This window comes from Monodon monoceros, unplaced genomic scaffold, assembly GCF_005190385.1.
Source record: "Monodon monoceros isolate NGI ecotype Baffin Bay Population unplaced genomic scaffold, NGI_Narwhal_1 Super_Scaffold_21, whole genome shotgun sequence".
Classification (NCBI taxonomy): domain Eukaryota; kingdom Metazoa; phylum Chordata; class Mammalia; order Artiodactyla; family Monodontidae; genus Monodon; species Monodon monoceros.
Genome location: NW_021703778.1, coordinates 30,303,427 through 30,327,596, shown reverse-complemented (window position 1 = coordinate 30,327,596; position 24,170 = coordinate 30,303,427). Strand labels below are relative to the sequence as shown.

Here is a 24,170-nt window from a genome sequence, read left to right as displayed (position 1 = left end):
TCCATCCACCCATCCACCCACCCTTCCATCCATCCACCCATCCACCCTTCCATCCACCCACCCATCCACCCACCCATCCACCCATCCATCCACCTATCCACCCATCCACCCATCCACCCCCCCATCCACCCACCCACCCCCCCATCCACCCACCCATCCATCCATCCATCCACCTACCCATCCACCCATCCATCCATCCATCCATCCACCTATCCAGCAAGCCATCCATCCATCCATCCACCCACCCATCTACCCATTCACCCACCCACCCATCCATCCACCCACCCACCCACCCATCCATCCACCCATCCACCCATCCATCCATCCATCCATCCATCGTCCTAGGTGTTGTGTGGACAGTGGGGACTGGAAAGCAGAAGTGGAAGCAGTGGTCTGTAGGCCAGGTAAGAGATGATGACAGAACGTGGTGGCAGTGATACATAGAGATGAGAAAATGGAGGTATTTGGGGTATATTTTGGAGGTAGAACCAATGCGATCTGTTTGTGGCTTAGATATGAGGGGAGAAGAGGGAAGGAGCAGCGAGTTCATCACCTTGATCAAGGAAGTTTTTTACCCAAGAAAGCAGGGGTGGTTTTGGACTTCCCTGGTGGTCCAGTGCTTAAGACTCCACACTCCCAATGCAGGGGGCCTGGGTTTGATCCCTGGTCAGGGAACTAGATCCCACATGCTGCAACTAAAGATTCCACATGCTGCCAGGAAGATCCCGCACACAGCAACCTCAGCTAAGACCTAGGTGCAGCCAAATAAATAAATATTAAAAAAGAAAGCAGGGGTAGTTTAACATTACGAAGTGTATTGTCACCCATTACCTTCAACAGTGCTGAAAGGCATTGGATAAACTGTAACATTCATTCCTGTGAGAGGAACAGAAATAAATTTTCCTGTAATGGTAAGGAGTATTTATTAGAAAACAACAATAACATCTCTACTTAGTTGAGAAGAAGGTGACTAGCCTATTTGTACTCTTACTCATCACAGTTGTTCTGGGATACGTAGACATATTGAAATAAAGAGCCAAATTTTCATTGTACGTAGATGCTAAGATGTCTAGAAATCCAATAGAACCAGATGGAGAAAAATTAAAACTGATAATAAAGTAAGGTACCTAGCAATAAGGTCAAAATGCAAACATCAATTTGCTTTCATATATATTAGTGACAACCTGCTAAGAAATGCAATGGAAAAAAAATTTCAGAAACAGTAACAGCAACAATAACAAAAACCAAGCAGAGGGGCTTCCCCAGTGGTGCAGTGGTTAAGAATCCTCCTGCCAATGCAGGGGACACCAGTTCAAGCCCTGGCCTGGGAAGATCCCACATGCAGCGAAGCAGCTAATCCTGTGTGCCACAACTACTGAAGCCCACGTGCCTAGAGCCTGTGCTCCGCAACAAGAGAAGCCACCACAATGAGAAGCCTGCGCACCTCAATGAAGAGTAGCCCCTGCTCACCACAACTAGAGAAAGCCCGCGCACAGCAATGAAGACCCAACACAGCCAAAAATAAATAAATAAAATAAATTTTAAAAAAAAAGCAGCAAAATATCTAGGAATAAACTTAACAAGGAATATAAATATATAATATTTATTTGAAATATATGCCATAAAACTTTATCAAAGGCAAAAAAAAACAGTTGTTTAAATGAAGATTCACACCACTGTTGGACTGGGAAGAATCAATATTGTGAAGATACGAATTCTCTTCAAATGTATCTCTAAATCTAATGTAATTCCAACTAAATCCACGAGGATTGTTTGGGGGAACTTGTCATTAATTCTAATGTCTACCTGAAAGTATAGGTGTGTAAGCATAGTTTAGGTCACTCTTTGCCCTTCTTAAGACTAGACCTGATTTTAATTCTTTTAAAATAAATGATGGGACAGAAATTTCTGGTACCCAGGGGCCTGTGAAAGGATCATGCTGCTTCTCTTTCATTCCCTACACAGGCAACATTATGCGACATTCAGGAATATACCATGCTGTTTCCAGTTTGTAGAATGAATTATTTCTTCACATATTTGAGCAGGACTGGACTCAGGCCCCCCAGCCCCACCCCAAAGCTTCTGTAGGATCTGACAGAGGATTTGGCCTGCAGTCAGTCTGCCGTAGCTCTTAGCAGAAATGATTGGCAATGACGATGTCCAATGAAAACTCTTTTGAAGTGAGTTTAATGAATGAGTCTCTGTTTTAATTTGTCTGTTTGCCCTGTGTGTATATGTGTTTTAGTAGTAAATAGCTGGTACAACGTTTAGATAAAAATTTGTCCTAAGAACTTTGTAAGCATCACATATTATTACATTTGTTGCAGTAATGTGAAATTTATCTTTCTGGGAAAAGTGTGCACAGATCTTGGAGTGCCTGACTTTATTACAATTAACAGTTGTAATTTGCTTTTTACATCTTTTTCTGAAAGGGAGGAGAGAATTCTCAAATGTAAGGAGAATGTCATGAAGGTTTCAGGTCTGTAAACGGAATTTGACCAGTGGACTTCTGGGAACAAGTATCAGGAACATTTTGAAATATATCAGTAGTATGGGGGCATAGTGTTTACAATATGGCAGTGTGTTTACAGTGGATGGTGTCAGGAATGGGTGCATTTGGACCAAACCAGGTTGGCTGTGAGTTGACATTTGCTGATGCTGAGAAAGGGTTATGTGGGAGTTCATTATACTATTCTCTCTACTTTTGTATATGTTTTCAATATTCTCTAATAACTACTAACTAACTAACTAACTAAGGTTGGTAAATTTTTTGCTAGCCACCGTGGTCATACCATTAACCCAAACTAATAGAATACCAACATATTCTATTACAGACTGCAGAAACCCATTTTCTTTATTTTTGCAATGTCTTTGATAATTGTTCAATAAATTAGTGGTGAAGTAAGCCATAGTTCAAAATAAAGTTAATTTAAAAAATATGATTTGTAAAATTGCCTCTCAATATGAGTAAACTGGTGGTTTCAAATAAAACTGGTAGTTTAGAATAATCAGTAGATTTGTAATAGAGATAGTGATCTAATATCACGTTGCTTTTTCCTAGATGATATATTTTACTTCCCTTTGGTTTATAAAAGATACCATAGGGCTTCCCTGGTGGCGCAGTGGTTAAGAATCCACCTCCCAACGCAGGGGACACGGGTTCAAGCCCTGGTCCGGGAAGATCCCACATGCCGCGGAGCAACTAAGCCTGTGCGCCACAACTACTGAAGCCTGCGCGCCTAGAGCTCATGCTCCGCAACAAGAGAAGCCACCACAATGAGAAGCCCGTGCACCGCAACGAAGAGTAGCCCCCACTCGCTGCAACTAGAGAAAGCCCACATGCAGCAACAAAGACCTAATGCAGCCAAAAATAAATAAATTTAAAAAATACTAAACTATTAAAAAAAATAAGAAACATAATGCAAAATCTCTTTAAAAAAATAAAAGATACCATAATTTGAAAGAAAAAAACCTTTATTTCTAATTAATGGCACATTTATGTTTAAAGATAAGTTATGAGTAATCTATTGTTTTACCTAGTTTGGGAAAATACCTTTTAAATATAAGGTAAGAAGATAAAGTTATTTATGAATCTTAAGAGAAAAATGTATAATTTTCATTTTTTTAGTAAGGATGGGGATGATAAGAAGAAGCCTGTGATCATTCATCGAGCCATTTTGGGGTCAGTGGAAAGAATGATAGCCATTCTCTCAGAAAACTATGGAGGAAAATGGTAAGTGATATGGAAAAGAAAAGCTATATGTCTACTGTTCTTAAAAATCATGTCTAAAAGATGAAATTAATATGAAAAAATTGGTGGCTCTTGCCTTATAATTAGCAAGTATCCAAACAGCAAATAAAAATTTTTGTGGCATCTGCCAGACCAGAAAACAAAACAAAGAAAACAAGGGCAGTGTGGCATAACACTATCATTTACCTTTTTTGGGATCTCAGTAAAATTAAAGAGTAACCTTTTCATCTGTGTCAAACAAACCCCTCAAAGATCTAGCCGCTGGAACATATATGGCCCACACTCTCAGGGCACCATCTCTAGCTGTACTGCCCTCCTTCCTTCGGCTATGCTGTTGACCTCACAGCCCCGTGACCACAGACTTAGGAGGAAACATGTAAGCCTGGTTCACACATGGCCCCAAAGCCAAAGAGAACCGCTGCAGTGGCATCCCCCTCCAGGGATGGAGGGAGAAGGTGAATGCCCTAAGTGCAGGCTTTTGAGTGGTACGTCTGGTCACCCTCTGTGCCCGGAGGGAAAAGTGGCCAGATGTGGGTTACATTGATGCGTGGGATCTGGTTATTGCTTTGGCCACAGGGTCAGAGACTTAAGAGATACTTAGGTTGGAAACCAGATGACAAGTAGATTTGGTATGTGGATGGTCGCTCAGAATGGGCCATGGGGATGGTATTGCCCGAGTCTGTGTCTGTCCCTTAGATTTTATTTGCAATCCTAGAGAAATATACTGAGGTGTCATGGGGATATCCAATCTATTACAGGTACAGAGAATCCAAAACTGTCGATATGAATATGTGTGTGTGTGAATTAACATGTTTATATTTCTCTCCAGTTGATTCTGTTGTAAATAGTTAACATAGTGAGAGATGGTGGGTCTTGCAACAGAGCAGTAGAACTAGGGGATCAGGAGATGGTGTGGGCACACCTCCCTGTGGAGACACAGTACCACCCTCCACAGTTTACACAGCAAGCCTTTGGACACCTACCAAGTTGTGGTGGAAATCTCCCTGAGAAATAAAAATAGAAATGTTTAAAATGTGGCTCTCTTGAGTTGGTAGGGCTGAAGCAGGGGTGAGAACAGAGCTCAAAAATATACATTTACTTTTCATTTTATAATCTGTATTTCATCATGTATATAATTACATTTGTCACATGTATTATTTTGCTTTTGTAATTTAAGAATAAGTATGTAAAAACATATATGCACGAAGTGCCATCTGGTAATAGTCCCCGTGCATTTCCTTCCACCTTCAAACTAAATATGCTGAAGAAAAAGGCAAACATTTCCCACATCAAACATTGCTTATACCCACCTTTCCATCTTTTAAAACATTTTCATTTTGAGATAACTGTAGAATCATTTACAAAGAGGTCCAGCACACCTTTTACCAGTTTTCCCCAATGGTAACATCTTGCAGAACTGTATACAACATAACTGGGGAGTGACAATCCACCAACCTCATTCAGGTCTTGCATTTGTGCACACGTTGTAGATTTGTGTACCCACCAGTCAAGGTACAGGACAGTTCCATTACTTATAAGGATCCCTCATGCTGCCGTTTATTTTATGGCCACACACCTCCTACCCCATCCCTGTCACCATCCTCCGGCAGCCACTCATCTGGTCTCCATCTTCATAATTTTGTCATTTCCATAATGTTACATAAATGGAATCACAGCGTGCAGCCGTTGGAGACTGACTTTTTTCACTCCTTGGATGGAGTTGCCTTGAGATGCATCCGAGGCATCTCAAGTACCAGTCGTTGGCTCCCTTTCACTACTGATGGTGTTCTGTAGTGTGATGCACAGTTTGAGCATTCACTCGCTGAAGGGCATTTCGGATATTTCCAGTTTGGGGCTATTATACGTAAAGCTGCTATAAATGTTAGTGTGCAGGTTTTTGTGTGAACATGTTTCCATTGTGAACATGTTTCCATTTCTCTGGGATAAACACCCAGGAGAGTGGTTGCTGGGTTGTATGGTCAGTGATGTTTAGCCCTTTCATCTAGCTGCCAACCTGTTTTCCCTCCCTTTCCAACCAAAAGGCCCAGTTTCCCCTTTTGTCTCCTCTATTGCCTTTTAATATAGTTTGCTTTATTTCCACACCCCTCTACTGAACCTGCTCTCTTGTGAAGTCTTACTTAAAAAGAAAAAAGAGTCTTTGGTTGTTTTTAAATCTTGTAATAAATGGTCATTTTAAAAATACATATTATATTTTTCAGGCCTTTCTGGCTGTCTCCTCGTCAGGTAATGGTCATCCCTGTGGAGCCAACTTGTGAAAAATATGCACTTCAGGTAAAATTAGAGACATTTAAAGTACATAATCTTGGCATGTGGTCTGTGAACGTCATTGACTTGGAATGTTATTCGCACCTTAAAATATTGCATAACTAATACATTAATTTACCACCCCATGTTTTCAGTAAATGTTTTCAGTAACACCTGAGTCGTGTCTATGTAGCTGTATCAGAACTATTTTATTTCTTAATGTTTTTGAGAAATTGGTGTTTTAAAACATCTCATAGTTATTCTTTTCCTCGTGGCTCTATTAGGAAGAATACTTATATTATCTGTTGCTGTGTAACAAATTACCCCAAAACTTGGCAGCTTAGAACAATAAGCATCTCAGTTTCTGTGAGTCAGAATCTGGAACAACTTGGCCGGGGACTCTGGCTCGGGTGCCTGGTGAGGCTTCTCAGAGGTCGAGGCAGGGGGAGTGACTCAGCAATTTAACCTCATCTCAGAAGTGGGGTGCCATCACTCTCCCTCCACTGTGGTCACAGAGACCAACCTGGTACAAGGTGGAGGGGACACACAAGGGTGTGAATACCGGGGTGTGGGACCCTGGGGGTCATCTTGGAGGCTGGCCACCGCATTACCATACACAATGTATTAATGAAAGTGTCTCATTCTCTTATAGGTATGCACTGAATTTTTTGAAGAAGGATTCATGGCTGATGTTGACTTAGATCATAGTTGTACACTAAATAAGAAAATACGAAATGCACAGCTGGATCAGTATAATTTTATTTTGGGTAATCTAAATTTGTATATATTTTTCCCAAATGCTTGTTTTTTCACCTTAATTCCAAAAAGCCCCAAAAAACAAAATAAAGAATATGGTATAACTGCTTGATTATGACAAATAGCTGTTGAATACTTATACACAAAGAAGAGTCTGTGATGTTCCTGGCTAGACACTTTTTGTTATTTGCCAGAAAAGAAGAGTTATGAAGTTTCACATGGCTCCTGTGGTGTAGTATTACTAGGAAGAATTAATAACTCAAACCGACAGTGGAAAATGATCTTATCAGTAGAATTATACTCCGTATGTTTCAGTCATGTGATAGGCCTGAAATAATCTCCTTTGCTTTTCTGGTTTATTAGAAATCTTTAGGATTAAACTAATGACTAGGAGATGTTCCAAGTTTAAGATGATCAAAAGAAAAGAATTAAGTGAAAAAATAAAACGTCCTTGAGGAACATGAGTAATTAGATGCAGAATCTAAAATTTTGACTGTAAAAATGATTCAAAATCAAGTGAAACTTATTTATATGCCTGCAGGCATGATATGGTTATGTCCTATATGTTGAAAGTTTCTGTAGAAGGCAAAATAAATATGCACAGGGCTGTCCTATGAGCAATTTGTCATCAAAAGTGTTTGTAGTAGGTACTGTGATGCTTCAGTCAGCCTTCTTGTGGTGACAGAAATTTCAAATTAGCTTAGACACGATGGAATGTATTGGAAGGGAGTTAGAGTATCTCGTGCCATGGAAGGTAGAATTAAGTAGCCAAATCATTAGAAAAGTAACTGGAAGGGGAACTCAACCCTTACCAGGACCATTTCTCCCCATTTCTGTTCCCTGTTTTGATCTGCTTCTTCATGCTTCTCTTGATCTACTTTATTCCCCTTACTTGCTGGCCAGTATCTTCCTTCCAGACAGCAAGAAACATGGCGGCAGAATTCTGCATCATCTCACAGTATGGGTCATTAGCAAGAACAAACCTTTTACATATATTCCAGAAAATTCTGTTGGCTGGTTGGGCACGTGTCTGGTGCCCGCCTCTTGATTCATCAAGTGTGCCAGGTGGAGTCAGGGGGTCTTTAGGAGCTCCCTCCTCCCACCTGTACCCCACGACCACCACAGGTGTTCTCGAAAATGGACAATAGAGAGATGGGATTAGAAGTCATTCCTTGTCTCAAGAAATTTACTCTTAAGAGGATGACCAAATGGACATTAAATTGATATTTGGTGATTAGTACTAAGAAGAAAACTTAATAAGACACATGCCACATGACTGCTGACTTAATATTTAGTAAATTGTTGATCGAAAATATATTTCCCTTTGTTTTCTACAGTGGTTGGAGAAAAGGAAAAGACAAATAATGCCGTAAATGTTCGAACAAGAGACAACAAAATTCATGGAGAGATTTCAGTAACTTCTGCCATTGATAAATTGAAGAATCTCAGGAAATCACGTACCCTGAATGCTGAGGAAGAATTCTGAAGTCCTTTCCTTGTGCTCACATCTGTGTAACCTTGTTCTGAACCCTGAACATGCATTTTCCTTAATTACCATTCATACTTCTTCTGAGAACTTAGGACCCACTATCTGGTCCACTGATGGGCACAGTGAGAAGTGAGACAGGGAGTGAGTGGCTGATATGCACAAAATCTGATTCACTAATGTGTCTGCGGACAATGAGAGGACAAGTGTGGGAAATTTTAAATTTCCCAAATATCTTGAGAGACTTCAATGGGAAAATGTCATTCATCAAAGAGGGAAATACTAGGAAATGAGCATTATGAGATGTTACTGTTAAGAATTCTGATTTTCAAAAGATAAGTTTCAAATAAAAGTCTGCAAAGCTTTTTGAATATGGAGTGATATCTTATTTTCTAATAACATTATGCCTCAGGTATTTTTTAACTGAAGTTTTACTAAAGTTCGCACTGAAACTTTATTTTTCTTATTTTTGGCTACACCCCACAGCATGTGGAACTTTCCTTACCAGGGATCGAACCCATGCCCCCTGAAGTGGAAAAGTGGAGTCTTAACCTCTGGACCACCAGGGAGGTCCTGAAACTTTATTTTCAAAATCGGAATCAATTTGTTTTAACTAACCAACAATCACAAAAGAAGAAGCTAGTACTAAATATTGGATTACTAACAAAGGATTCTGAACTCAAAGAAATTCAGTGTTGTGCAATCTTCTGTAGTTTCCACTATAGGATAAGAGTTGCCATTTTAATGCTTCTAAATGACAATTGAACCTTATTTATCTTTAGAAAAAATAAACTCTCAAATAAAATGTGTTATGTAGTGCTTCCAGGGTTTCATCTATAGGTTTATACCATAATAATTTGCTCCCCTAGAGTTAAATTACTCTTCTGATGGGATGACATTCCACTGATTTACAGACTCAAGTGGATCTCTGATTTTAACTGAGAGGAATACCTTACTGCTCAAAACAATTAAAATGGCTTTATGTCAGTAGTGAATTTAGCTACCAATCAAGCAGTATTTTTTGTGTTTATTTGGTTATGTGCTGTGGAATTCAAAATAAATTTAAGACCTGCTCTCTCTTCTGTACACGCTTATCATTTAGCTTCCTGAAGAGTTGGAAGACAAACCAGCAGGGCTGACCGCGAAGAACAGGATTGAACTGCACGGGTCCACTTACCTGTGGGTTTTTTTCAATAGCAAATACTAGAGTATACACAGTCCTGCCCGCAGTTGGTGGAATCTAAGGAGGTGGAGTCACCAATAGGGAAGAACCGAATGAGGAGGGCCCGCTCTAAGTTACACTGCGCCCCTCACCCCAAAGTTGTTCAAGGGTCAGGCCTGTGTGATGGAAGGTGCAGATTGTGTGATGTACCTGTTTAAGCTAACTTTGAGACCAAGCACTATTCGATACATTGCTTGAATTCACCAAACGTGCTAGTGAGGCCGGGGGTTGTCAGAAGACTCCCCATCCCCACCCCAGACAACCTTGTGTTGGGTGGGCGGGGAGAGGGAAGCCCGTGCTCAGCCCAGCACGAATGTTGCTGCGGTGGGAACAGGTGCGGTGGGAACAGGTGCGGATCGCTGTGACGGCCGCAGGGAGCCGCGGCCTGGGAGCAGCTCCCTCCCGGGGCGGGCCTCCTCCAGGGGGGTCTGGGGGCCTGACACCCGCGGCCGCACTTCAGTCCGGCTTCTCCCCGCCTTCGAGGAGCGTCTCTGAGGACTGGTTAGACATCCGGGCAGGGCGGGCCTGGAGAGTTGCTCGCGGGACGCTGCCCGGGCCCTGGGGTCGCGGGGAGTGGGTCCTTGGTGGCCACCTGGCACACCTGGGGTCCTTACCGAGCAGTCTGGGCCAGTTTCCTCATCTGTAAACAAGAGGCTTTTTAGTCTGACAAAAACGTAACGTCGTCAAACCTCCGCACGGTACCAAGCGCACAGCAGCAGTTTTTGTCTCTAAACGTACAGATCCGGCCACAGGTATACAGCGGCCAACTTCCCAGATTTCCCCGCCTCTGCTCTCGATCCCTCAGATGTGACTTTCGGGGTCCAGGTGAGCTTTCCGTGTCTCCATCCGCCGGGGGAGAGGTGAACGCCTCGTCACAGGCGCTGGCAGCTCTAGGAGGCGGGGCGCGGGGAACTCGGGAGGAGGGGTCGCGCCTGCGCCGTGTACCCCCCGGCCCCTCCTACTCTTCTCGGCCCGGCGTCCCCCGCGGCCCGGAAGTGTTTCCGCTGGCAAGATGGCGGGTGCAGGGGTGCTGTGGGACTTACACCGCTTGTGTCGAGTGCTGCTATTCCTCTCGCAGTTCTACATTCTCTCGGGCGGCGGTGAGTTGGGGGCAGGGGTCTGCGCCGGGCCGGGCTGAGGGGTGGGGAACCCAGGACCACGGGGACCGTCGGCCTGGGCCCTTGGGCGGAGGCTGAGTGCGGGCGGAGGGCGCGGGTTGCTACAGCCGAGTCCGGCTCGTCCTGCCGCCGCCCCTCGGCTCAGGGAGCCGGAGCCGCGAGCCTCGAACTGTGGGCCTGGGGGCTCGGCCTGGGACGCGGAGCTGGGTCTCGGCACCGCGCGTCGTCTCCAGTTGCCCGCAGACCTAAATTGGTGTCGACCCCATTGGGTTTCATGTTCAGTTTCCCGGCGGTCAGGCCGAGATGTTTGCCCGAGCAGCCGTGGGCCTGGCGCGATACACACACAGCCTGAGGTCTTCGTTTTTCTAATCATAGGATCCTTCAGTGTAGAGCCTTCGCAGCCGCTGGCTCAGTCCGACAAGGATCCGGGCCCCACACGTACGTTCACAGTAGTGCCCAGGGCAGCAGGTACTAGACGTTTTCTCTTCTAGTAAACGTGTATATTTGTATCAAGTGGTCTCTTTCTTTTCTTTTTGGATAAAATTTCTTGTAGAATATGACATCACTTTCCATGTTTTGAACATTTTATTGATTGCATTTTAGATATGTGAACTAAAGGCAGATGCATACCTTTTCTGTAGACAGTCTTGGTATTTCAATACCTTTTGACATTCCTGTCTCATCTTTTTCCAGTCCCAGGCTCCCCATTTCCATCTCTTTATTTCAAGTTTTTTCTTTTTTCCGCTTCATCCATCAAGATAACCTTCAACCAACGCTTCTTTCCCTTCAGAAAATTTCTTGTGCTTTTGGAACCCTGTTCCTGATGTTGGATATTATTAAAGGCTCCCCCAGGGCTGTGTGAAATGGAGGGATTGCAGAAGGACTGGTACAGACCTGGCATCTATCTCTGGTGGTGCTGCTGGGAGCTGGAGCAAAATATTCACCTTTTTGGGTTTCCGTTTTCTCATCTTTTTAAGGTCGTGGGGTTTTCCTGGCCCTGTAAACTCTTGGCTTTGTGATTCTAAGTGCCCATCCTCCAGCCACGGTAGTAATAGGAACAAAATTTCTTTTCTTTTGTTCCTATTACAAAAGGGTATAATAGGAATTATACTCTTTTGTAAGTAGGTATTTTTTTGTAGGTATTTTGTAGGTATTTTGTAGAATTGCCCACTTAATAGTGACTTTAGGACCAGTTTTAAATGAGTATTAGTGTGTTTTGCTAAATGGAACTTTGGTCTCTGTAGTTTCATCCCTTTAGAGTTCCATTACTTCAGTAAATTGAAACTGGCAGACGTATTTTACTGATTCTATAAAAGACTACTAGAAGACAGCAGCATACTTGAGTTTAAAACATAGATTATTTTATAGAGAAAGCACAAGAATTTTTTACTCTCTTGGACGTTTTTGAAAGCTTCTCTTCCTGAGAATACTGGTTGCAATTTTGATCCTCTCTTAAGTGATAGTAATATATTATACTCCCAGCTAGGCTGGCTGGAGAAACTTACTGCAACCCATTGAATAAGTTACTAATATAAAGAACTATTTTGAACTTTGGTACTGTAAAATTGTAAATGTTACTTGCAGATGGTGGCTTGTTGAAGTACCAAAGTGGAATAATGACAGGACGTTTTTCTAGGGTTGGTACCTTGTTGTACCGATTGATTCACTTAGAGGGTTAGGGGCTTCACTTACAAATTCGTGAATTCAAGTGAAAAGAACATTGGATTGGAAACTGAGAGGTTTGGGCTCTGGTTCCAGTTTTGCCCTCCCTCTGTGATATTGAACGAACTTTATCATCTGTAAGCCTTCGTTTTTTTCATCTTGTAACATGATAGACTTTTTGAGGTCCTAATTTATTCCTAGCACTGTATATATGTTATGTTCATGATTGTGTTCCTTAAGCTTAGAAAATTGCTTTCCTCTGTTTTTGTAATCAGTATTCCAAGAGAATAAGCTTCTCTCTCACCTCTCACAGAAAGCACCGATATCCCACCTTATATGATGAAGTGTCCGAGCAATGGTTTGTGTAGCAGACTTCCCGCAGACTGTATAGAGTGCAAGACCAATTTCTCCTGTGTCTATGGGAAGCCTGTCACTTTTGACTGCACAGTCAAACCTTCTGTTACCTGTGTTGTAAGTACTGCAGCTTACTTATTCTTAATAAACTGATCGTAAAGCTCGAGTTATAAGTAGAGTTTAGACTTGATTATGGAGGAAATTCAGAAAGTGCTCTGCATTTTTAAAGTAAGATTTGAGGAATAAAGTCAACTTTATCAGAAGATGGAAACTTCCATCTCCAAGTAAGGTTTGGTTGCAAGGGTTCAGATAGCAATTTTTTGACATAAGGATAAATTGAAGCAATTGTCAGACTTCTTACAAAAAGTAGGAAGTAAAAGCTCAAACGCACCAACTGTTGCCCATTAGAAATGACCCTGTTACAGTGGTCTCTGATATGTTGACAGCCAGGAAGGAGCCTACAAAGGCTTCCACAGTCGGTGTTCCTTAGCATGCTCTCGGGATACCTGCTTCAGAGCCACAGACTCCTGGCGGCAGCCCCACACCTGTTGAATGTGACAAGGGCAGGGAGACTCGTGTATCTGCATTTTTGAACCGTTGGACCAGGGAAATTACTGCAAACTTCATTGTAGTCCCAGCATGTGGGTGAGATAGAGAGTAGAAATGAATAATGAGGCAGTGTTTTACTCTTGGACCTGCCATGACTAGCTCTGTGATTTAGTCATCTGTCTCTTGTTAAATCAGGAGATGGGCCCAGAACAGCTTTCCTAAAGTGTTTCCATGGCGCCCTCTTTCTGGGAGATGGTTGAGGAGGAAAACACAGATTCCATACCATATTCTCTATCTCTGCCTTTTTTCTTTTTTTTAAGGGAAGCAGTAGGAAGTAAGATTTTTCTTTTAATTAATTTACTAATTTATTTATCTTTGGCTGCGTTGGGTCTTCATTGCTGCGCACAGACTTTCTCTAGTTGGGATCGGAGGCTACTCTTCGTTGCGGTGTGCAGGCTTCTCCTTGCTGTGGCTTCTCTTGTTGCGGAGCACGGGCTCTAGGTGCTCAGGCTTCGGTAGTTGTGGTGCATGGGCTTCAGTAGTTGTGGCTCCTGGGCTCTAGAGTGCAGGCTCAGTAGTTGTGGCGCACGGGTTTAGTTGCTCCACGGCATGTGGGATCTTCCCGTACCAGAGCTTGAACCCCTGTCCCCTGCATTGGCAGGCGGATTCTTAACCACTGCGCCACCAAGGGAAGCCCACCATATTCTCTTTTGCAGATTCCCTTTGACCCAGCGATTCTAACTTACTTGAACAAGATACCTTTCCCCATCGGTTCTTTGGAACTTGGTCTGCAGAGGGCTAGATTAGAAAGTTCCTTCCACTCCCAGGCTCTTTCTCTATTTCTCCTGAGGTCTAGTATCAGGTGAGGGCATGAGGGAGGCTTCACTCCAAAGGGGAAATGAGATTTTATGTGTTCTCAGTGTCTGGACATAGTGTTTGTAACTGTCAGTATTTGTCATTTTCTTATATCAGAGTTACCCTTTAAAGTGTGCTGGAAAATTGAACTAGTTGCTGGGTAATCTTCATGACTGCCCTTGGATTATCAGTTAGTCTCTGTTGCTGTATCTTACATAGAATTTTCTCCCTACTTACCTAATGGCGAAACCTGTTTGAAGGCTTTTGAAATTGCGTACTTCATTGGTCTGGCAGATAGTAGGTACCTTGTGAAAAATGAGAAAACTGACGGCTGAGGAGAGCTTTTCCAGAATTAGCCTCCTTGTTTGCCTCAGTGTCTTTGACATTCATCTCTCACAGCTGGTTCCTGAATGAAACATAGTTCTCAATTTCTTCCTTCTTTAGGTGTTCCAAAAACAAGTAGTTTCATTTAGCAGAAAATAGCAGAGAATAGGAGAAATTACAAAGCTTAGGGAAGTTTCTGAATTCCTGGGTCCTGGTCCCTGGTGCATCCTCACCCTTTGGCTGAGATGTGCCCTGGATGGGTTCCTTCCCTTCTCCTCCCCAGGTGCTTTCACCTCACCTGCTTCCTGACTAGCCAGTCATCGCGAATCCTGTAAAGTAGCAGATGCCCAGCCCGTAAGTATGGCATTTGAAGGCGGCCTCAGGAGGGTCTGGTGGTCTGTTTCTTCTTAAAAATGAAGAGCAGTCAAATAATTGGCTGTCAGGAGCCACGGGCCCCAGGACTGCTGCGGCCAGGTGATCTGGGGCAGACCGTGCATTCTTCCCTTGTTTGTTTAATGACCACCTGTAGGATCCTGTCTCGCTAAATAAGTTAGCATTTCAGGAAGAAATAAGCTGTGACCATCTGCATACGCAGGTGCACGTGCAAATGCTCATCCTTTCGCTGTGCTGCACTCAGCTCTCTCCCTCCCTCCTGCACCTTATTTTGAACTTCATATTAATGGAAAGAAAGAAACTCTTCTTGTCCTTCTAATGCATGCTGCATAGAGACTCAGAGCAAGAGAACCTTACCTGGATTATACTAGTCAAAGAAATTGTTTTATAATGGCCCTGTTAAGTATATAAATAGAAATTAATGCAAAAATCCTGCAACCCCTTTCATATCAGCTAACTCCTGCTCCAGCTATGATGGGAACTATCAAGCCAGTTACCTCAGCTGGAAATGTGCTTGATAGAAACGCTGCTTTCTGTTCCTTGGAGAAGAGCTCAGTCTGCTAGTGTATTTGAAGCAAGTTTAATTCCTTCAGATAGGTTCTGTATCCTTACTAATGACAGCTGTTTCACAAAGGGAAAGGTGACAAATCTTTTTACTACAGATGAGCTTTTGTTGGGATCTATACTTTTTTGTGGTGTGAAAATGGATTCAGTAAATGCTGGGGTGCCTGTGTAGCTATATGGAAAAAAGTGGAATCCTGTTTTACCCAAAGTAAATTCCAGATCAAAGATTTAATGTGAAAAAGTGAAACCACAAAGTACCAGAGAAAGCATGAGATAGTTTTGTTATAATCTCAAAGTAGGGAATATTTTTCTAAGTATGAAATAAAATTTAGAAGCCATAAAAGAAGGAATTGATAGATTTGACTACTAAAAATTAGAGATTTCTGCATGACCTAAAAAAAAGCATAAAGGCCAACGATAAATGACAAACTAGGAAAAAGTATTTCTAACACACGTGACAAATAATGCACTAATATCCATAATATATAAAGACTTCCAAAAAGCCAATAAGAAAAAGATGACAGTCCTGTAGAGAAGTGGTTTTAGGACATGAACAGAGGGTTCATAGGAAAGGAAATACAATTGGACTTTCAATGCATGAAAAAAAGTTTAATTTTTCTCATGATTAAGTACAAATCAATGCGTTTTGTTTTGTTTTGTTTTGTTTTGTTTGCGGTACACGGGCCTCTCACCGCTGCGGCTTCCCCCGCTGCGGAGGACAGGCTCCGGACGCGCAGGCCCAGCGGCCATGGCCCATGGGCCCAGCCGCTCCGCGGCATGTGGGATCCTCCTGGACCGGGGCATGAACCCGCGTCCCCTGCATCAGCAGGCGGACCCCCAACCACTGGGCCACCAGGGAAGCCCAATGCATTTTTTAAACTATCAGATTGGCAAAACAATCAAAAAGTTTAACACTCTGAGTTCTTAAGGGTATAAGGGACAAACACTCCTGTATCTTGTTAGCAGGAGGGTAGGTTAGTCAGCCTCTTGTGAGCACTTTGTCTTATCTCTGAAACTTATAGATGCACATAAGCTTTGACCCAGCAATTCCATATTTAGGAATTTATCTTACAGATATTACATATTGCACGTGTATGCAAATAAATATGCCTAAGGATATTCTTAGCTGCTTTGTTCACACAGGCAAGATTGGAAACAAGCCGAATGTACAAAAGAGAACAGTTTAATTTATGATCCACTATGTAGTGAAATAAATACATTGCAGCCATTGAGAAGAACTAGGCAGCTCTAGGGATATTTATCGATATCTATAGAATTAAGTGAAAAGTAAATATCAGTGGGAACATTAAATTAAAAAAAAAAAAAAAAGAAACGTATCTGATGTAAACGTGCCCATGCATAGTACAGACTCCCTGGAAGGCCAGAGTGGGTAAGCGGTGCTTGGTGCTGGGGAGGGCAGTGCTGCTGAGGGCTGGGCTGCACCAGCCTTCTCCTCACTCTCCTGTTGTCTCCGGGAGTTTGTACCACGTAAACTTATTACCTAATTTTAAAAAACAATTGATAAGAAACGTGTTATGGATGCATCACTAGAAATATGCAGACATTTAAAACAATATTGCTTAAATCATGCAGTGCCTTACTCAGTTTCAAATACTGTCCATAATAGGAGTTTTGCATTAATCAAAAAAGTTAATAAATATAATACTTCCAGAGGTGATTGTGTTACCATTTAAATATGATTTTGAAAAATATTTATTACAATATAATGTCAAGTGGATACAAAATGTTTTCAGTGTAATTCCATGTATGTAAATCTGTACTATAGGAAGGAAAAATGAAAGAAGGTTAAAACTGCTTGTCTCTGGAGAGGTTACAGGTTTTTTCTGTAATTTCCAAATGTGCAACATATAAGAACATGGACTGCTCTTATAGGCAGAAAACAAAATAAGGACATTTAAAATTGAAATGAAAAACATCTCTGGTCTCAAAGTTCAGGGCCCACAGTGAACACTTGCTCATCAGCCTCTCTGTGCAGTTCTTTCTAAGTTGGGAGTGGTTTTCTGGGGCTGCCTATGGGTTGGTCCTGCTGGGTGCTCGTGGGTGTGTCACAGCAGTGACAGCCCTGGGGCTCTGGGCCACTCGCAGGACGGCTCCTAGGGAAGAGTTGAGACCCGGTGGCCAGGCTGTTCCTCCAGGAACAGGGCTCCTGCGTTCTGCACGGGCTTGCAGCTCCGTGACCTTGAGCAGAGGGACTCATCTGCCCTTTGAACTCTCTGTGACTCCGAGGCTTTATAAAGTACATTTTCCTTTTTTCTGTGTTATAAAAGTACACATGTGCATTATTAAAAATTTAGCCAAAGTAACAGTGATGAAACAATCTTATCATTCTGAAATAACCTTTGTTACTTTGATGTGCATTTATCTAGATATTTTTTGTTAGGTATATATTTTTGGTTGTATATTTATGATCATAGGATCATAGCATATACATTTGTATTGTGTACATATTGGTTTGATACCTGTTTTTCTGCCACTTCCTCCTAGGTCATAAAGTATTTTAGACACCTGGTGCCATATGACTGTAGTTTTATTGACCTATTAACAAACTACTGTATTATGATTGAATAGTTCTGTGTCCTTTGGTACGTAGGATCAAGACTTCAAATCCCGAAAGAGCTTTGTCCTCAACATGACTTGCAGGTTCTGCTGGCAGCTTCCGGAAACCGACTACGAGTGCTCCAGCTCCACCAGCTGCATGGCGGTGTCCTGCCCGCGGCAGCGCTACACAGCCAACTGCACCGTGCGGGACCACATCCACTGCCTGGGTAGGTCGGCATTAAGGAAACCTGTGAGCAAGATATTTTTTCTATGCTTATTTATGGAACTGTAACCAGAAACTTAAGAATTAAATTTTAATTGTTTCGTCAGAAATATTTATTAGCACTATTTTTAGTTATGCCAATTCTATTTTAAAATGTAATATTTGATAAAACAAAAAATGTGTAAGGTATAAAGCATAGTGTATAATTGAGTTTCACCCAAATTAACAACTAAAGCAGTGTGATGCCATTGAAACTACCAGAGTGTGTTTCCTGCACACAGTTACCCTGCCTCTTCTTCAGAGGTAACCACCCTTTTGGATTTTCTTATCATCTCACTTCCTTTTCTTCAAATTTTTTGTAGTTCTGTCACATGAATGTACTAGAATATAGTGTGGTAAATTATTCAGTAGTGCATGTTTTAGAATTGTATAATATAGACTGTTTATGGTCTTCTGAGACCATCTTTCAACATCATGGCTCTAAGATTCTTCCATTTGTCTTATTACAATTTTTTTTTACTTCTATATAATAACTTGTAAGATTGTATCATAGTTTATCCTTTCTCCACTGTATTTGGATTACTTACAGTTTTTTTCCTTACAAATTGCGCTGCTGTTAAAGCTTTTGTCCATGTCTCCTGGTTGCACATGTCCGTGTCTCCTAGTTGCACATGTTTGTCTGGCATACACTCTCTTGAGTGTGTTATTTTCCAGGACGGTTGTATCCGTTTACATTCCCACCAGTGGTTACACAACTGTTCGTGATGATCCACATCCTCTCCAATGCTTGTTATCCCTGCGTTTTGTTTTTTTTTCTTACAGACTTCTAGGAATTCTTTTATATTTTGGGTAGTAATCTTTTGGTGTCCCTAACATCCTCTCCCAGATTTTAACTCCCCCCACAACCCCTTTCTTTTGGTATCTTTTGAACAGAACTTTAAATTTTTAGTTAGTTGAAGTTTTTAGTCTTTCAGAGTTAGCCCTTTTTTGTTGTAAGAAATCTTTCCCTACTCCAGATTCATAATTTCCTGTACATTCTTTTAAAAGTTGTAAATGTGGCCTTTGACGTTTAGGTCTCTAGTCCCCTGGGGTTGGTTTGGTATATGGTGTAAGGTGGATTCAGTCTCACTTTCTCTGGCTGGGACAGCCCAGTGTCCCAGGACTACCAGGCGGTCTGTGGGCCCGCTCCCTTCCCGGTGCCTGGTTTGTCTGTCTCAGCCCCACGTTACCCACGTTTTCACAGCAGGTGGGGTGTTTTACCTTCTTCAAGCTGTGATCCTCACAAAACTGATTTAAATGTCGAGTCTGTGCTCATAGACAGTCAGGGCTTTCTTTTTACCATTCATTGTAGTGAACATTTACTTTTGTAAAGAAAGTTGGCTTTTTACATTGTAAATCACAAGGCCCCTAGTTATAATTTAGTCTCTGTGTTACCCGTGTTTTTATGTGGAGTGTTTTCCCTTTTTTAAGGTAACCGTACTTTCCCGAAAATGCTGTACTGCAACTGGACTGGGGGTTATAAGTGGTCTACTGCTCTGGCTCTGAGGTAAGCTCTGTTTCTAGTAAGTCGGATGCCATTTGGATTTCGTTGGGGTTGGTGGGCTCTTCCAAGCTCCTCCTCCATCCACTCAGATCCTGCCGTGTGTTAGGTAGACCATAGGGACAGCACTGTGGGAGGTTATTTAGGTGGTCAGACCAGTACCCTCGTGGAATTTAATGGCCCGTTGCTGGTTTTCCTCCCGAGATGGCCTGCACATTCTAGAGGTGACTGTAGTCATTACTAGAGATCATTAGAACCAGTCAGTGCTTCCCATCCTGAGTGTACCCTGAATTAGTAAAATGCCATATACTAATTAAAGTCGGTAGGTTTATGATGTATATCTTTAATTTTCAGTAATTTTTTTTATTACAAAAAATAATACATGCTCAGTACTGAAAACTGGAAAAAAATGAAAATGACAAAGAGAAACGTTGAAAATCACTTATAATTCCACCATTCAAACATACTTATAGACTTACAATTTTTACATAAAAATTTGCTTGTATTAGTTAAACTTTTCAACAGTTTGAAAAGAAAATTGTACCAGTTCTTCCCACCGGAGGGAAGGGCAGGTGGGGTGCTGGTTAAATGATTCTCTGATTAGGAAGGTAGGCATCTGCTGTTGGAGGTTTAGGGTAAGAGTCTGAGGTGGCCTGTGGCCTGTGGTGAGACGCGGCAGAGCTTCTCTGCCTTGTCATTGTTGACATTTGGGCCACGAATTCTCTGCTGTGGGGCGTCCTCTGCAGAGCAGGATGTTCAGCAGCATCTCTGGACTCCATTTACTGCGCGTTAGCAGTCTCCCCAACCCCCACTGAAGCTGTGAGAATCAAAAATGCCTCCAGGGGTGGCCAGGTGGCCCCTTGTCAGGAACCACTGCGTCAGGGTTTGGGCTGGGGAAGAGGAGGATCCTGCTGGCAGGAAAGCACAGCTGGAAAGTGAAAGATAGGTCCACGATAGAAAATTAGATGCAACGACAGTGAGATTTGGTGACACCCAGCGTCTTTGTCAGCAGTGGTTCACATTCAGACTAACAGCTGACTTTCTGCTTTTCAATAAACTTTTTATTTTGGAATAATTTTAGATTTAAAAAAAAGTTGCAAAGCTAGAGACTTCCTGTACACCCTTCACCCAGCTTCCTCCACATTGTTGACATCTTAAATTACCGTGGCACATTTAATAGCTGATTTTTTAAAAATAAGAATAATTTTCTTCTCTGGGCTCAGCATGGTTTCTTTGAGAATATTCACGGTGAATGTGATAACGCCTGGTGTTTGCTTCTTGATACTCGGGGTGGGGGATTGGAAGGGTGTAGATGAACCAGGGATAGACACATGTTGATAACTATTGGAGCTGGGTCATGGGTGCTGTTCTCTTCTTTTTACTTTTATATGTTTGGAATTTTTCATAATAAAAGCTTTAAAAGAAATACAATGAGAAGCTGTCCGAATATTGTTAGATCTTAGAATTTGAAGGAACCTTAAAAGTCATTTATTCTGAACATGAAATTTTTAAAGATGGGTGACTGACAATGTTCACGACTTGATCTGGGCGGCCATGTGGTGTTGGCTGCCTGGCGATGCCACCTTCGACCACCATGTTCCTGCACTGTCTGTAGGACTAGCCCCACTTTGTTCTCCTGGATGTGCCATTTCAAGGTTAAAAAAGCAACAAGCTCGATTTTCTTGAAAAGAGAACCATTAGATTTCATTACAGCTAAAAAGTGTTTACTTTTGACAATTAAACGGTCTTGTTGCCCATGATTGTTTAGTGTTGTACATTTGTGAGATAGTCACTGTGTCCTGATAAAGGGATCTGGCGATTTGAGGCCCTTTCCCACATGTGAGTTAGCGGTTACTGAGGCGCAGTAATGCAGGCGCAGTCGGGGGGCCGTTGATGGACTCCAGGCCTGTTTGCTGTTGCAGCATCACCCTTGGTGGGTTTGGAGCGGACCGCTTCTACCTGGGCCAGTGGCGAGAAGGCCTCGGCAAGCTCTTCAGCTTTGGGGGCCTGGGAATATGGACACTGCTCGACGTCCTGCTCATTGGAGTTGGCTACGTGGGACCAGCAGATGGCTCTTTGTACATTTAGCTGCAGTTGCGCGCTTCAGAGGGGAGCAGTGCTTAGAAAACGGCCTCTTCCCTGTAGGAGTCCATGTGCTGTGAATGGTGTATGTGTATGTTTTTAATGTACAGCATCTGTACTTTGCCTGCCTTGATGAAGGTAAAATAAAAAACACTGAACTGTGTTTATCTGGAATTTGTTTTTATTTGCCTGAAGTCTATTTTTTTTCCGTGAAAAAATTTAAACTTACTTAAACTAGGAGAACAACCTGTGCAGCAACTGAAAATCTGTTCAATTTGTAGACTTGAGTTTTATATTGCTTACCTCAAACTGTGCCACATGTATCTCCAGCCTGAGTGTCATCTGCTGTAAAGAGCTTTTCAACTATAATTGCAGAAAGTGGGGAATGTTTTTATTCTTTAGCTAAATAAGATTATCTACCTAAATTTTCAGTCATCTCTGAGCTTTGCAGTGTAATGTCTGTGGAGTCTGGTCTTCATATATGACTGTTTGAAGTAAACTGCAGAAATTTTGTGTCTGGTTCCTGTGATTGGAATTTTGTTAGTAATATAAAATGTTGCAAGACTACTGGAGAATTAATAAAACTACAAGTTACTTTAAAAATTTTGCAGACTTCTTCCTGTTATGTTTTTTATATTAAAAATAATCTTGAATAATCCTAGCAACTTTTATTATTAAGAAGTATAATATTTATTTTTCAGGGCATTACTCCATTCTAATAGATATATTCATAATTGGCTGGCTCATTAACACACTGGAAGTGTTAAAAAAATGTGTTGGTGTGATAAATGGTTTTGAGTCTTTGTAAGATCTGTTGTAGACCCTTTCTTGGAAATAAAAACATTTATTAATCCAAAATTTTAATTAACTTTTTTTTATTCAAGTATAGTTGATTTACAGTATTTCAGACTGATTCAGTTATGTTTATATGTGTATATATATACACATTATGTGTATTTTTTCAGATTCTTTTCCATTGTAGGTTACAAGATGTTGAATATAGTTCGCTGTGCTGTACAGTAGGTCCTTGTTGGTTATCTATTTTATATATAGTAGTGTGTATATGTTAATTCCAAATTCCCAATTTATCTCTCCCCACCTTTCTGCTTTGGTAACCATAAGTTTTCTATGTCTGTGAGTCTATTTCTGTTTTGTAAATAAGTTCGTTTGTATGTTTTTTTTAGATTCCACATATAAGTGATATTGTATGATTTTTGTCTTTCACTGACTTCACTTAGAATGATAATCTCTAGGTCAATCCATGTGGCTGCAAATGGCATTATTTCATTCTTTTTTATGGCTGAGTAATATTCCATTGTATATATGTACCACATCTTCTTTATCCCTTCCTTCATCAATGGACACTTAGCTATTGTAAATAGTGCTGCTATGAACTTGGCTATTGTATATAGTGCTGCTGTGGACATTGGGGTACATGTATCTTTCCGAATCAGGGTTTTAATCTTTTCTGGTTATATGCCCAGGAGTGAGATTGCTGGATCATATGGTAACTCTTTTTAGTTTTTTAAGGATGCTCCATACTGTTCTCCATAGTGGCTGCACCAATTTATATCCCCACCAACAGTGCAAGAGGGTTCTCTTTTCTCCGAACCCTCTCCAGCATTTATTATTTGTAGACTTTTTGATGATAGCCATTCTGACCGGTGTGAGGTGATACGTCATTGTAGTTTTCATTTGCATTTCTCTAATAATTAGTGATGTTGAGAATCTTTTTATGTGCCTGTTGGCCATCTGTATGTCTTCTTTGGAGAAATGACCATTTAGGACTTCTGCCTATTTTTTTGATTGGGTTGTTTGACTTTTTGACATTGAACTGTATAAGCTGTTTGTATATTGTGGAAAATATATACCTTGTTGGTTGCATCCTTTACAAATATTTTCTCCCAGTCCATAGGTTGCCTTTTGATTTTGTTTATGGTTTCCTTTGCTGTGCAAAAGCTTTTAAGTTTAATTAGGTCCTTTTGTTTATTTTTGCTTTTGCTTCTATTACTTTAGGAGTAATTCCAAAAAAATATTGCTACAATTTATGTCAAAGAGTGTTCTGCCTATGTTTTCCTCTAGGAGTTTTATAGTTCATTTAGGTCTTTAATCCATTTTGAGTTTATTTTTTGTATATGGTTTTGGAGAATGTTCTGATTTCATTCTTTTACATGTAGCTGTCTAGTTTTCCCAGGACCACTTATTGAAGAGACTGTCTTTTTTTTCCATTGTATATTTTTGCCTCCTTTGTTGTAGATTAACTGACCATAAGTGCAGGGGTTTATTTCTGGGCTCTCTATCCTGTTCCATTGATCTATGTGTCTGTTTTTGTGTTCAGTACCATACTGTTTTAATGACTGTAGCTTTGTAGCAAGTCAGGGAGCGTGATTCCTCCAGCTCCATTCTTCTTTCTTAAGATTGTTTTGGCTACTTGTTCTAGTTCTGTGAAAAATGCCATTGGTGATTT

The 24,170-nt window shown here is 41.5% G+C and overlaps 2 protein-coding genes across 5 annotated transcripts in view; both read left to right on the top strand.

Annotated features, from left to right (window-relative positions):
* Positions 1 to 9,191, top strand: part of TARSL2 (threonyl-tRNA synthetase like 2) — a 52,568-nt gene extending 43,377 nt beyond the window's left edge. Inside the window, exons 16-19 of the mRNA XM_029238998.1 lie at positions 3,629 to 3,733; positions 5,971 to 6,043; positions 6,669 to 6,783; positions 8,110 to 9,191. Coding sequence (XP_029094831.1) covers positions 3,629 to 3,733; positions 5,971 to 6,043; positions 6,669 to 6,783; positions 8,110 to 8,258 — 442 coding nt within the window. The 3' untranslated portion in view covers positions 8,259 to 9,191. The remainder of the gene's footprint in view (positions 1 to 3,628; positions 3,734 to 5,970; positions 6,044 to 6,668; positions 6,784 to 8,109) is intronic.
* A 1,280-nt stretch (positions 9,192 to 10,471) lies between these two features.
* TM2D3 (TM2 domain containing 3) lies at positions 10,472 to 22,522 on the top strand. 4 transcript variants are annotated; one of them, XM_029239602.1, is made up of 6 exons: positions 10,493 to 10,580; positions 10,974 to 11,066; positions 12,574 to 12,731; positions 17,911 to 18,085; positions 19,552 to 19,627; positions 21,136 to 22,522. In XM_029239602.1, the coding sequence occupies exons 1-6, from the start codon at positions 10,493 to 10,495 to the stop codon at positions 21,305 to 21,307; spliced, it is 762 nt and encodes a 253-aa protein (XP_029095435.1). In that variant the 3' UTR covers positions 21,308 to 22,522. The 4 variants fall into 4 exon arrangements, with proteins under 4 accessions (XP_029095434.1, XP_029095435.1, XP_029095432.1 ...); XM_029239599.1 differs by having other exon boundaries at positions 21,544 to 21,862; XM_029239600.1 differs by having other exon boundaries at positions 10,974 to 11,036; positions 21,544 to 21,709.
* The last annotated feature ends 1,648 nt before the right edge of the window (positions 22,523 to 24,170 follow it).

Bases quoted from the DNA above. Each gene is read 5' to 3' on its own strand.
- TM2D3 (XM_029239602.1), top strand. From the start codon at position 10,493: ATGGCGGGTGCAGGGGTGCTGTGGGACTTACACCGCTTGTGTCGAGTG. The intron at 10,581-10,973 runs GTGAGTTGGGGG...TTCTAATCATAG, and splicing joins CTACATTCTCTCGGGCGGCG to GATCCTTCAGTGTAGAGCCT. The intron at 11,067-12,573 runs GTACTAGACGTT...CACCTCTCACAG, and splicing joins AGTAGTGCCCAGGGCAGCAG to AAAGCACCGATATCCCACCT.